Source organism: Rhinatrema bivittatum, chromosome 8 (assembly GCF_901001135.1).
Source record: "Rhinatrema bivittatum chromosome 8, aRhiBiv1.1, whole genome shotgun sequence".
NCBI lineage: Eukaryota > Metazoa > Chordata > Amphibia > Gymnophiona > Rhinatrematidae > Rhinatrema > Rhinatrema bivittatum.
In genome coordinates this window covers 221,671,321-221,684,203 of record NC_042622.1, presented here as the reverse complement: position 1 = coordinate 221,684,203, position 12,883 = coordinate 221,671,321, and the positions used below count along the sequence as shown (strand labels likewise).

The window sequence follows — 12,883 nt, the reverse complement described above, 5'->3', positions numbered from 1 at the left end:
TATCTGTTTCTCGCAGGTCTCTGCCACTTTTGCTGCTAGCCTGGTCACGAGTCCGGCCATCGGAGCCTACCTGGCATGGGCCTATAGCGATACCCTGGTTGTGGTGCTGGCATCGGGGGTGGCACTGGTGGACATTGGTTTCATTTTACTGGCTGTCCCCGAGTCGCTGCCTGAAGAGATGCGCCCTGTATCCTGGGGAGCCCCCATCTCCTGGGAGCAGGCAGATCCCTTTGCGGTAAGAGGCTGCGTGATCCCCCCCCCCCCCCCTTGCAGAAAATGCTGTGTCTCCAAACCGTTTTTTTTTCATGGCTCTTTGGCAGACAGCCTCTCCGAGGCTTACGCCCATCTCAGCCCTTCTGGGATATTTGCCCTGAGCTGTGCACACGTCGTCCCATCGCTTCCAAGATGCAATCAAACAGTCTGGGCAGAATGCAGGCCTGCTGTCATCCAAAGAGGCCCGAGAAGCGTCCCCTCGCCTTAGCGAGGGCGATCATTTCACGTCTGGCACGGAATAAGTTTACGTTGGTTGTGATAACACGTTTGGATTCCTGCAGTGTCCTTTTGGTAGGCCTGCTTAAGGAGTTAATTCACGGATTTCAGATGGTCAGACATGTGACAGCTGGGGACTGTATTAGGCAAAAGAGAGCTGCAGCTGTTTTGAGGGAATTATACTGGCTTCTGGCGGATTCTCTCTCTGACCTTTTAGACCGTTAAGAGATTTGGGATTTGCCGTATTTGAAGGCACGTCTATGCAGATGCCATCCAAGTATGATTTTCAGATCACCAAAAGTCCTTTTTTTTTTGTGTTCCCTGTTATTTTGTGACTTTTGTTTGATGAAATCTAGAAAAAGTGCCTTCTCTGTTGCTGCTCCCCAGTTATGGAATGGGGTGACAACAGACATTTATTAGAAGGGAACAAAATGATTCAGCCTTCGGAAAAATTCTGAATACAGGTTCCCTGTACGTAGCCGGATCAGGCCAGTCGCCTGGGTTCTGCCTCCCTTCCAGCAGATGGAGACGGAGAAGTTTTCTTAAAAGCAACCCTGCCATATATACCAAGGTGTCACCCGCAGTCCCTCAGTCTTTCTCTGTCTCCAGCAGATGGCGGAGGTGCAAAACCCACAGCCTCTTCTGGTTACCTGATTACAAAAAGAATAGAAAGGATTTTAGAGCCAAGGTTGTAGGCTTAGCATATTAGGGGATTGTGTTCCTTTCATGTTTAATAGGTTAAAAAAAAAAAGAAAGAACCGAAGGTAAGTCCCTCACGGATGGAGGTTCTGTCGGTCTCCCAGGGGGTTGCTAGGTCCTGAGGGGACCATCCCCCCTGGTCGAGGCAGCTGCTGCTAAGGGTTGAGGATCCTGCACCCGTTTGGAAGCAGGAGCCCGGCTCATTAACCCCCGCAGGAGCTGTTCCAGAACCAGGGACAGCAATCGGGCAAGTTTTTTGCTTTACAAAAAATAAATAAATAAATAAATAAATAAATAAATTTATTGTTCTGTCTTGAGTGCGCCATCTCTCCGGTACTTTTTCTTTGTTTCCCGCTGTGCTGCGCCGCCGTTTTTTGTGGGCTTTTCCGCCGCTTCGTTGATTTTGATTTTTGCCGGGCCAAGGATGCCCCGGGGTTCCTTGTGCGGCTCATCGCGCACGCGATGGCCTCTGCTCCGATTGCTTGCAGGGTGGCAAAGGACCCTCCGTTTTGCTTCGGGAGGGTCGGAGTTGAGTCCTGCGGTCGGCGACGCGAGTGCTGACAAGTTGCACTGCATCAGCTGAGCCGTTCCCGCTGAGTGCGGGAACGGAGGCCATTTTGGGATCATTTTGGGCAGCCACGCGGGCCACAATGGGGAAGGGGATTTTACCCTCCTCGCTCTCCCCGCAGCAAATTTCTTCCGGGGGGGGCACCCCCACGGGTACAGCCTCTCCGGTAGACGAGGATAGCCCTGAGGGGACTGATGATTCCTCTTCGGACTCTTCTTTTTCCTCAGAGTTCGTATTGCTGCTGCATAAAGCCTTTAAGGCTAAGAAGGTAGGGAGAAAACAGGCTGCGGAGAAGATTTTGCTACAGCCGCAGGCCCGAAAGTCACAGAAGCACTCTAGGTCCATGGGAGAATCTGAGCCACTTAAGGGCAAGCAACCCTTACGGTCTGTGCCAGCGGGGATGGACTCCGACTCCATGTCTCAGGAAGATCCGGATCTGTAGCCCAAGCCTCCGGGGGGGTGCCGAGGGGGACACAGATCCACAGCAAGACTTAAGCAGAGGGTCTCAAGTATTGGAAGGCGACGATCCGAAGATGGTTCGCCTCTTTAAGAAGGAGGAATTGAATCCACTTATTCCGGCCATCCTGGGGGAATTAGGCTTGGAAGCTCTGCCGGAGGAGTCTCGGCTGGGAGCTATGGATCCAGTCTTGCTGGGCCTCAAGGGTCCTACCGTTTCTTTCCCTTTCCATTTCTTGGCCACGGATCTACTATTTAGAGAATGGGACACCCCAGACTTAGGGCTGAAGGTCAGTAAAGCGATGGACAAGCTATATCCTCTGCCAGAGGAGGCGTTGGATCTGCTGAGAGTCCCTAAGGTGGATGCAGCGGTGTCTGCCGATACAAAGAAAACCACTATCCCGGTCACGGGGGCAATGGCCCTCAAGAACCTTCAGGACAGAAAGTTGGAGCTACAGCTCAAAAAAGTGTTTGAGTTGTCCGCGCTGGGGGTACATGCGGCAATGTGCAGTAATTTTGCTCTGCGTGCGGGTCTTTGTTGGGCCCAGCAGCTTCAGGCCAATGCCAGCATCTCGGCGGGGGAGGCTCTCCAGGCGGGTTGTCTGAAAGTGGTGATCACTTACAGCGCCAGTGCACTCTACAATCTGCTGTGGACGTTGGCCAGATCCATGGTTTCCGCAGTCTCCGCATGTAGGCTCCTTTGGCTGCAGAATTGGGCAGCGGATGTCTCGTCCAAGGCCCAGCTCGGCTCGCTTCCCTTTAAAGGCAAGTTGCTGTTTGGCAAAGATTTGGAGGATATGATCCAATCTCTGGGGGAGAAAAAGGTTCATAAGCTGCCAGAGGACAGGTCGAGATAGAGAGGATCCTTTACGACTTGGTCTTGATTTCGGGGTAGTAGGAGGCTCCGACTGGCGCGGTCGTCCGGGTCGTCCTTTCACCCAGGTGCAAGCAGACAACAGTCATGGTCTCAGTCCTTTCGAGGCAGATGGTTTGGCAGGCCCGGTAACCCTCTGGCGGCGGCGGGGGCTAAGTCCTCGCAATGAGATACTGCCGGTCCATTCCTCGGTGCCAGTCGTGGGGGCCAGACTATCGCTCTTCTTCGAGGAATGGGCCAAGCTGACATCGGACCAGTGGATCCTCACCATGATAAGTCAAGGTTACGCTTTAGATTTTGTACTGCGCCCTCGCGACAAGTTCCTGATCTCTCCATGCGCGTATCAAGAAAAGCAAGAGGTGGTGCAGGGCACGCTACAACGCCTCCTGGACTTGGGAGCTATAATACCGATTCCATCTGCGGAACGACAGAAAGGCCACCACTCCATCTACTTCATAGTCCCAAAAAAGGAAGGTACTTTCCGACTGATCTTAGATATCAAAAGAGTCAACAGATGCCTTCAGTCAGTTATCGCCTCGGTACGGCAAGGGGAGTTCCTGGCTTCTCTGGATCTCATGGAGGCCTATCTCCAGATTGTCATCCGGTCGTCCCACTAGAAGTTCCTCAGGTTCTGCATACTGGGAAATCACTATCAGTTCCGGGCTCTGCCTTTCTGTCTTGCCACGGCTCCCAGAACGTTCATCAAGGTAATGGTGGTGGTAGCGGCGCAGCTCCAGAGGGAAGGCTTGTTGGTGCATCCCTACTTGGACGATTGGCTGATTCGGGCGAAATCCAAAGTTCTGTATTGGACAGCTATCCGCAAGGTGCTACAGCTTTTGAGATCGCTCGGCTGAGTGGTAAACCTTACCAAGAGTCGTCTGACCCCACTCTCAGTCTTTGGAGTTTCTGGGAGCCCTGTTCAACACAGAGCAGGGGAGAGTGTTCCTCACTACAGAAAGTGTGGTCAAGCTGCAGGGACAGGTGAGAGACCAGTTATCCATGCGGGTGCCGAGGGTGAGAGATTACGTGAAGGTCTTGGGATCCATGACGTCCACTCTGGAGTTGGTGCCCTGGGCCTTTGCCCATATGCGTTCATTACAATCAGCATTGCTGTCCCGCTGGAATCCTGTTTCAGAACAGTTTCACCTACCGCTTCCTCTTACAGACTCTGCCAGATGCAGTCTCGACTGGTGGCTTGTCTCAGAATATCTGGAATGCGCAGTTCCTCTGGTGATGCCAGAATGGACGGTCGTCACCACAGATGCCAGTCTCTCCAGGTGGGGAGCTCAGTGCAGGGGCAGTGGTCCACAGTGAAATCTCGGTGGTCAATCAATCGATTAGAGACCAGAGCAGTGGTCCTAGTCTTACAAGCATTTCTCCCGCTCCTTCGGGGGAAATCAGTCAGTGTCTTGTCAGAAAATGCAAACATGGTAGCCTATATCAATAGACAAGGGGGAACCAAGAGTCGGCCGGTGGCAGTAGAGGCTCCACAGTTAATGAGCTGGGCGGAACAGCACCTCGTAAGCATTGCGGCATCTCACATAGCCGGAATGGACAACGTACAGGCAGACTTCCTCAGTCGTCACCGACTAGATCCCGAGGAATGGGAATTGTCCAACGAGGCGTTCCAGCTCATCTGCAAATCGTGGGGCACGTCATGCATGGATCTGATGGCCACATTCCAGAATGCCAAGGCTCCTCGCTTCTACAGTCATCGCAGAGAGACAGGCACCGAAGGCGTTGATGCCCTGGTTCTCTCCTGGCCGGCGAACATCTTACTGTACATATTTCCTCCCTGGCCTCTGATAGGCAAAGTGCTCCGGCGTTTAGAGCTCCATCCGGCGAAGGTGATCCTAGTAGCGCCAGAGTGGCCGAGATGTCCTTGGTTTGCGGATCTGCTCAACCTGACCATCGCAGAGTTCCTGCGGTTTCGGGAGTCTGCGGCTCTTCTTCATCAAGGGCTCGTCTGTTTGGAAGAGGCGAATCACTTCTGTCTAGCGGCATGGCTTTTCAGAGGCAGCGGTTGAAGAACAAAGGCATTCTGACGCGGTGGTGGCTACTTTGTTGTGGTCCCGCAAGCCGTCTACTTCCCTGGCTTTTATCTGGAAAGTTTTCGAAGCCTGTTGTATGGATCGCGCAGTAAATCCTACGAGAGCATCAGTACCTTCAAGCCGGACTATCCAAGGGTCTGTCCTGTAGTTCACTCCGTGTACAGGTTGCGGCGCTCGGTTGTCTTAGAGGTAAGATCCAGGGGGTAATGCTGGGTGTTGCATCCAGATGTAGCTCGTTTTCTTCGAGGAGCAAAGCATTTATGTCCTCCGCTTTGCCATCCATGTCCTTCCTGGAACCTCAGTTTGGTCCTGTCAGCTTTTTATGCTCCACTCTTTGAGCCTATAAAGCGGTCGACGCTGAAGGTAGTGTTCCTGGTAGCTATTTCTTCGGCCCGTCAGGTGTCGGAATTACAGGCGTTGTCGTGCAGGGAAACTTTCTTGCAAATCTCGGATTCAGGCATTTCCTTATAGACAGTTCCTTCCTTTCTTCCGAAGGTAATGTCTTCTTTTCACTTGAATCAGTCGATAGATCTACCGTCCTTTTCAGATGTGGACCGTTCGGATCCTGTTGCGAAAGATTTACGGAAACTGGATGTCCACAGGGCTCTGCTACGATATCTGGAGGTTACGAATCCATTCCGTGTATTCGATCATCTCTTTGTGTTGTGGAGTGGTCCAAAGAGAGGTAATATGGCCTCAAAAGCTACGCTAGCTCGTTGGCTGAAGGAAGCTATCAGTTCCGCGTATTTACTGCGTGGTAAGGCAGTACCGGTGGGACTTCGTACCCATTCTACATGGTCACAAGCTGCTTCATGGGCGGAATGTCAACAGGTTTCGCCCCAAGAAATTTGCAGGGCGGCTACTTGGAAAGCTTTACACATTTTTGCGAGGCATTACAGACTGGATGTTCAAGCTCTGGAGTCTGGGGGATTCGGAGAAGGAGTGCTCACAGCGGGCCTCTCTGGCTCCCACCCTAGGTAAGTTAGCTCTGGTACATCCCAGGTGTCTGGACTGATCCGGGTACGTACAGGGAAAGGAAAATTAGTTCTTACCTGATGATAATTTTCGTTCCTGTAGTACCATGGATCAGTCCAGAGCCCCACCCACTGATGTGTACACTAAAGTAGCGGAGAGTCCGCTCGTGCAGCTTTTCTTGGTATTTGTACTGCATTCTATTAATCGCTGGTTCTCCTGGTTCAGCGGGTTCTGTTCCCAGTTGGGGGTTTGATTGAGCCTTATTAGCTATGGGGAGATAGTTAGCTGTACATAGTTTGATTTTGTTCCATTCTGCTTTGACATTGAGTAAGACTTGAGGGACTGTGGGTGACACCTTGGAATATATGGCAGGGTTGTTTTTAAGAAACTTCTCTGTCTCCATCTGCTGGAGGGGAGGCAAAACCCAGGTGTCTGGACTGATCTGTGGTACTACAGGAACGAAAATTAGCAGGTAAGAACCAATTTTCCTTTACTTGTCCATCTGATGAACAGACCTGAGAAATTCACTGAGCAGCAGTCCACTTGGGAGTAGTAGGGGGATGTTGATAAGATTTGTCAGAGGCTGTTTTTGTCTTGTTTTATGGGTTATATTCTTTTTTTTTCCTTACTTATTTTTAAAGGGTAGTTTTAGTTTTACGGATTTTTGGTTTTATGAAGTGTGTGCCTGATTTTCATTGTATATTTTCATATATGATTATTAGCTGCTCTGGTACTCCGCCAGAAAAGCAGAACATACATTTCTAAGTTAAAATCTTCTCAGATCCACCCAGCAGAGCATTTCCCGGGCTCCGGGGCCTGGTGAACTGAGTGCTCTCCCAGACCCTGACGCCAATTTGCTGAGCAGTGGTGCAATGGTCCTCTGACCTTATACCCTTCCCAGCCCTTCTCCCTAAACCCACAGGTCAGCAAAGTGGATAGTGACATGCACGCTTAGGGGAGTGACTGAGAGAGCCTGTCTCCGCCCTGCCTGCCTCCTAGCTGAATATTCTTGGGCTGGGAGAGGGCAGCAGGGCTGCAGTGCGGGTTCCTTTCATCCTCTTTCGGGAGGCTGGAGGAGTCTTCCTCACCGGAACTTGACATATTTTGGTTTTCTTTCCTTTCCTAGTCTCTGCGGAAAGTGGGCCAGGATCCAACAGTGCTCCTCATCTGCATCACTGTGTTCCTCTCCTACCTTCCTGAAGCGGGCCAGTACTCCAGCTTCTTCTTATACCTGAGACAGGTGAGCCAGGGGCCTGGAGGGGGGGTTCCCCTGAACCCAAGCTGGTGGATGTTTCATACACATTCGCATCGCATCTGATGTTAGGAATGCAATGTGTCACTTCAGTGTGAGCGGGAGAGAGACAGGCACTTAACTCTTCCTGCTCTCTTGTACTTATCATTTTTGTAGCACTGTGCAAAAGTGATAAGCAGTCAGGTACAGTTAAGTCCCTTACCCAGAGAGCTTACATGCAGTACCTGAGGAAATAGGAGATAAAATGATTTGCCCAAGGTCACGAGGTGTGTCAGTGATAGAAACAGGATTTGAACCCTGGTTCTTTGCCCATTGCTCTAACCACCAGGCCGCTCTCTCCTGCTACTTGTGTGAGAGAGAGAGAGATAGACATTTATGAAAGTAAACTAAACAATAGGGAAGAGAGAGGCACTCTCTTCTTGTTTCAGGCAGGTGGGGAGGAGAGAGAGCCTGGTGGGGCAAGGGAGGGACGGGAGAACATCTCTTCAACCTCTCTCGTGCTTTTTTTTTTCTGTAGGTAATCAGCTTTTCTTCTGAGACGGTGGCTGCTTTTATCGGAGTGGTGGGGATCCTCTCCATTTTAGCTCAGGTGAGAGCCTTTCTCAGGCGGGGGCCTGTTGCGGGTGTTTGCGCTCTGCTCCACCTTCCCTCCCTATAGCACTGCCATGTTTCCTCCTTCCAGACGCTGGTACTTGGGATTCTGATGCGTTCTCTGGGGAATAAGAACACTATCCTGCTGGGCCTGGGCTTCCAGATCCTGCAGCTGGCCTGGTATGGCTTTGGCTCCCAGCCTTGGTGAGTGCCTACCCCTGACTCTTCCCAAGAGCATCCTTCGGACATTATAAATTCTCCTCCGTGGTTTAATCTCTGTTCTTGCTTGAGGTGCAGCATTGTCGTGTGGCCACCGGAAGGCAGCGTTCCGCTTTTCTTCTCTCCGGTGCCAAGCTAAACGACTTCCTGCCAGAAATTTAGCAAAGAAACATGATTTATGAATGTCTGTCTTGGACTCTAAGGCCACTGTTTACAGATGTTGCATACTGATAAATGCGTCCTTGCCTCTGTCCTTATCTGAATCTGACCTTCCCCAGCACTGTTTTCTTAGCACAGCTAAGCATTGTCTGTAATGGATCCCCTGTTCCTCTCTCTTTCTCAGGATGATGTGGGCAGCAGGAGCTGTGGCGGCCATGTCCAGTATCACCTTTCCAGCCATCAGTGCCATGGTATCCCGAAATGCAGACCCAGACCAACAAGGTATATCGGGGGGGGGGGAGCAGGTCTGTATCAGGGAGAAGGTGGGAGGGCAGGCCATTGCCAGCAGTGTGTAAGGAGATCTTCTTTTCCTATGGCAGGTGTGGTTCAGGGCATGATTACTGGAATCCGTGGCCTCTGTAATGGCCTGGGGCCCGCGCTCTATGGCTTTGTCTTCTACTTGTTCCACGTGGAGCTGAATGAGGTAGAAACACTGGACAAAAACACGAAGCCCAACATGGTTAATCCCTCCGATGAGGTAATTCGACTGCCAGCTCTTCCTTCTTTCTCCTTTTATCTCTCCCCCCCCCCGTCAGTCGTCCTTCCCTTCCCTTCTTGTCTCTGCTCTCTGCTTGCTGGTGCGCTCTGTAAGATGTTCTCCCTTCTCCCTTTCTAGAGCAGTATTATCCCTGGGCCTCCCTTCCTCTTCGGCGCGTGCTCCGTGCTGCTCTCGCTGCTGGTGGCCTTGTTCATCCCGGAACACAGTAGCCTGGCCACGCGGTCAGGCGGCCACAAGAAGCACAACAACGGAGCCCAGAGCCACACGCATTGCTTGCAGACGGGAGGCTCGGATGGCAAGGAGCCCCTGCTGGAGGACAGTACGGTGTGAGGGGGAAATGTCCTGCGCCAAGCCAGCCGCAGACTTGGAAGGTCAGGCACATTCCCGACGGAGCCAAAAAAAAAAAACAACCCACAAAACATCCTGTATTCCCAAAATCAGACTTAAAGAACATGGGACCGAAAAGGAGCTTGGACGGCACCGTGTGCAGAAGGCAAGGGGGGGGTGGGGGAGATTCCGGAAGTCACCACGTGAAGGAGGAGCGGGGGTGGGGGAGTTTGAAAAGCGGGTGAGGGGTTTGACGGCGCTGCGTGGAGGAGGGGGGGGGATAGATTGGCCAGCGGTGCTTGGACAGTGCCATGTGAAGCAGGGAGTGGGGGATTTGAGGCGCTGTGTGAAGGAGGGGGGATTGGTTTTAATCACAGAAGCCATTCTTTGATGTGAACTTCATGGTCTGAAATGCCAAATCTGAAGAAGGAGCAGCCACTGGTTCCCTCGCTGCCTTGCCGTAGATCTATTTCTGACTACTCTCGCCCGATAACTTCTCCCCCCTCCCCCCAAAGCCTATTCCAAGGTATCTGTTACATATCTTAAGGAAAATAAAAAGTCTCTTGGCTCGTTTTGAGTCCCTGGGGGGTTTAAGAGTCGTAGGGCAGTCCAGGAAGGTTTGGGGGGAGTACAGGGACCATGCGTTAGGGAGGCCAGCGCCCCGGGAACGAGATGTATCTCTGCCATTGCAACTCCTGTACCGCTGTGCTCTTCTCAACATCTCTCTGCGTGTAAAGAGCAGAAGCACCAAAGGTGGGGGAGGGGGGGGGGGAGTGCAGACGGAAGGACTCGGAGAGCAGGGAGGCTCCCAGCGCTCAGGCTGTAGCCAGGGCTTGACCTCTGCCCCCTCCGGTCATGGCCACAGGCATGCGTGCTCCACCGAACCCGGTTGGGTCCTCTCCGGCCTAGAAAAGAGGTCAGACCCACCAGGGAAAGTGGATGGACCCCCCCACCCAGCTGCCGGACTGGAGCCGAGTTTGCCCAGCCCTGGCTCTGCCTCTCTTCCTGGCCCGCTTCCAGCCCTTTTACTGTTTTATTAAAGTGCAGCCACTCGGGAAAACGCCGCAGCGTGGAAGAGAGAGAGAGCGAGCGAGCGAGCCCAGCCCCGGCCCTTTCAAGGTAATTGTGTTTACTCTGGTGTGTGATGGATTTTTGTTTTCTAACTTAGAATTAAACGTGCGCCGTTGCGTTTGGAATTGTGTTAGGAACGGGAAGTCCTCCTTGCAGATGGGACTAATAAAACAGCAGCTCTCCCCCCCCCTCCCGAAAAGCCTTTGCCTCTCTTCTTCAGGAAGGCTTCAGACTTTTTTGTCTTTGTCCCCTCGTTTTTCAGTCGATGTCCCCCAAGGACCGTTTAAAGAATCTGGCAGCGTAGCTCAGACTGGGTCAGAATTCACACTCGCAGCCCCCCGAGAGTAACGACGTATATGCACACACACCATTACTATGCCCAGGTTTCCTGGTAACTGAACATTGAACCTGTGACTCTAGTAAATGGGTTTCAAAAAAACAAAAAAAAACAACAATGTGCTTTTTTTTTTTTTTCCTCCCAAGACTTGACCTTGTTTGGGCTGCTGAAGCTCAGCGGCTGCCAGAATTGTTTCAGCCCCTTCTGACCCCTGTGCAAGTCGGTGCCTGGTTCTGAAGTGACTTCTTCCCGCTAGCCTTCCCTCCCAAAAGCCTGGACAGGGGTGAAGGAGCGGAGCAGTGCCCCCCACCCATTCTCGGGCAGGAGACTGGGAATCTCCTCCCCTTCTGTCTCTGGGAAATCCCTCTGCCTCTGGCCAGCACACTTCCCGCCAGTAAGAGCTGGCGTTGGGGCCAGAGCTGCTGCTAATGTTCCCGTCCATGGGAGATCCAAGAGCAGAGGAGGGGTGGGACTTATCCCTGACTTTTGCTCTTGTTTCTGTTTACAGCAATCTTTCTTTTAACTCCTTGTTTTTGCCAACATACAAAAGTAGAAAATCACTGTCACCGTGAAGGGAAACCAGGCTTATCCTACATCCCAAAGACTAAAGCAAAATAGAGACAAGATAATAAACAGAAGGTGAAAGCCATGTTGTTTTGTCTTCATTGTCCTGCACTTGAATTTATGTTCCTTTCCAGGCCTGAGCTCCAGGCAAGTTCCATTCAGCTGTAGCAGGTAGGTGCCTGCCCCAGAGAGCTTACAGTTTGAGTTTGTACCTGAGGTATTGGAGGGTGATGTGATTTCTGCAAGGCCACAGAGCACATCGGCAGGATTTGAACCCTGCCTTTCCTGGCTCTCGGCCTGCTTCTCTAATCCCTAGGCTACTCCACTCCAGTCTGGTTTCCAAATAGCATGGTAGTCCTCCGGCTTCCTTTTAAAATTTGTATTCTAATTACGTAGCATTAGATATTTCTGCAGCCTGCCTTTTCCAGACCTCCAGCTGCAGCTAGGCCTTCCATAAGCAGGCTGTGATGGCTGAGCAGCAGGCAGCAAATGATGATCGGCAAGTTTTCTCACTTTCAGAGAGACTGTGACCAATTGAAAGGGTAAAATTGACCCAGGCTGCCCAAAGTGGTGTACAATAATAAAAAGAATAGCCTTGAGATTTTCTACCATTATTCCATGAGTTAACCTGTAAACTGATGTGTTATCCCAGGACAATCAGGATACTAGTCCTCACATATGGGTGACGTCACTGACGGAGCCCTATTCCAGAAAACTTTCTGTCAAAGTTTCTATAAACTTTTGACTGGCATCCTGAGCCCACTGAGCATGCCCAGCATGCCATGATCCCTCGAGCCACAGGGGTCTCCATTCAGTCTTCTTTTTTCCGCGCTGCTGTTAGCCTTGCAGTTATAGGAGCCATATGTGGTGAATATTCACTACAAAAAAAGTTTAAAAATTTCGGAAAAAACTTATCCCGCCGTAGGGGTCTCCCTTTTTCCACCGTCGGTGAGTGATTTAATTTTTTTCCGGTCGGTTCCGTTATTGTTAAACCTAGTCAGAAGGTCGTCGACAGCTGTCCAGCCTTCGTTATGGCTACCGGTTTTAAAAAGTGCCCGAATTGCTCCCGCACTATGTCCATAACGGACCCACACATCGAGTGTGTACTCTGTCTCGGCGAGAGGCATGATGTGTCGATGTGCCCGAGATGCGCCGAGTTGACACCGAAAGGCAGACGAGTGCGCATGGAAAAGATGGAAAGGCAGACGAGCGCGCATGGAAAAGATGGAACATCTTTCCAGTTGAAGATGGAACATCTTTTCCATCTTCAACTGATGCTGTCAACTTCAACTTCGACACAATCGTCTCCGGCTGGAGCGATTAGAAAAGTCGTCCTAAAAACTAGACGTCGCCCGGATGAAGCAGGTGATTGGCCTTCACGGACCCCCTTCATGGTCATCGATAAAGTCTACATCTACCATCGAAAAAGGCATCGAACATAGACAGAAACACCGTCATCGACACCGGAGCCCTCAGGATCCTGAATTGGACCCGATAACCAGAGTTCCCTTGACTATTATCGAACCAACTCTGAAGAAACCTCGGAGAGAGGAGCCTCTGCGTCCTTCGAGGCCTTTGAGTCCTAGGCGATCCCCACCAATATCGGTGCTGGGAACCATACCTCCACAGGGACCTGTGGAGATACCAGTATCGCCTTCACTGCCTCCCCCCATAGCTGCTCTGGTTTCACCA

At 51.6% G+C, this 12,883-nt stretch overlaps 1 protein-coding gene across 3 annotated transcripts in view; it reads left to right on the top strand.

Moving 5' to 3' along the window:
• The window catches only part of LOC115097671 (hippocampus abundant transcript 1 protein-like), a 33,396-nt gene extending 24,029 nt beyond the window's left edge, over positions 1 to 9,367 (top strand). For 2 of the 3 annotated variants that reach the window (XM_029613617.1, XM_029613618.1), the window contains exons 6-12: positions 17 to 235; positions 7,239 to 7,352; positions 7,882 to 7,953; positions 8,047 to 8,159; positions 8,518 to 8,615; positions 8,714 to 8,871; positions 9,010 to 9,362. In XM_029613617.1, the coding sequence (XP_029469477.1) occupies positions 17 to 235; positions 7,239 to 7,352; positions 7,882 to 7,953; positions 8,047 to 8,159; positions 8,518 to 8,615; positions 8,714 to 8,871; positions 9,010 to 9,222 (987 nt within the window). In that variant the 3' untranslated portion in view covers positions 9,223 to 9,362. Of the gene's footprint in view, positions 1 to 16; positions 236 to 7,238; positions 7,353 to 7,881; positions 7,954 to 8,046; positions 8,160 to 8,517; positions 8,616 to 8,713; positions 8,872 to 9,009 lie in introns of all 3 variants that reach the window. The other variant, XM_029613619.1, reaches the window with a different exon arrangement.
• Positions 9,368 to 12,883: the final 3,516 nt, after the last annotated feature.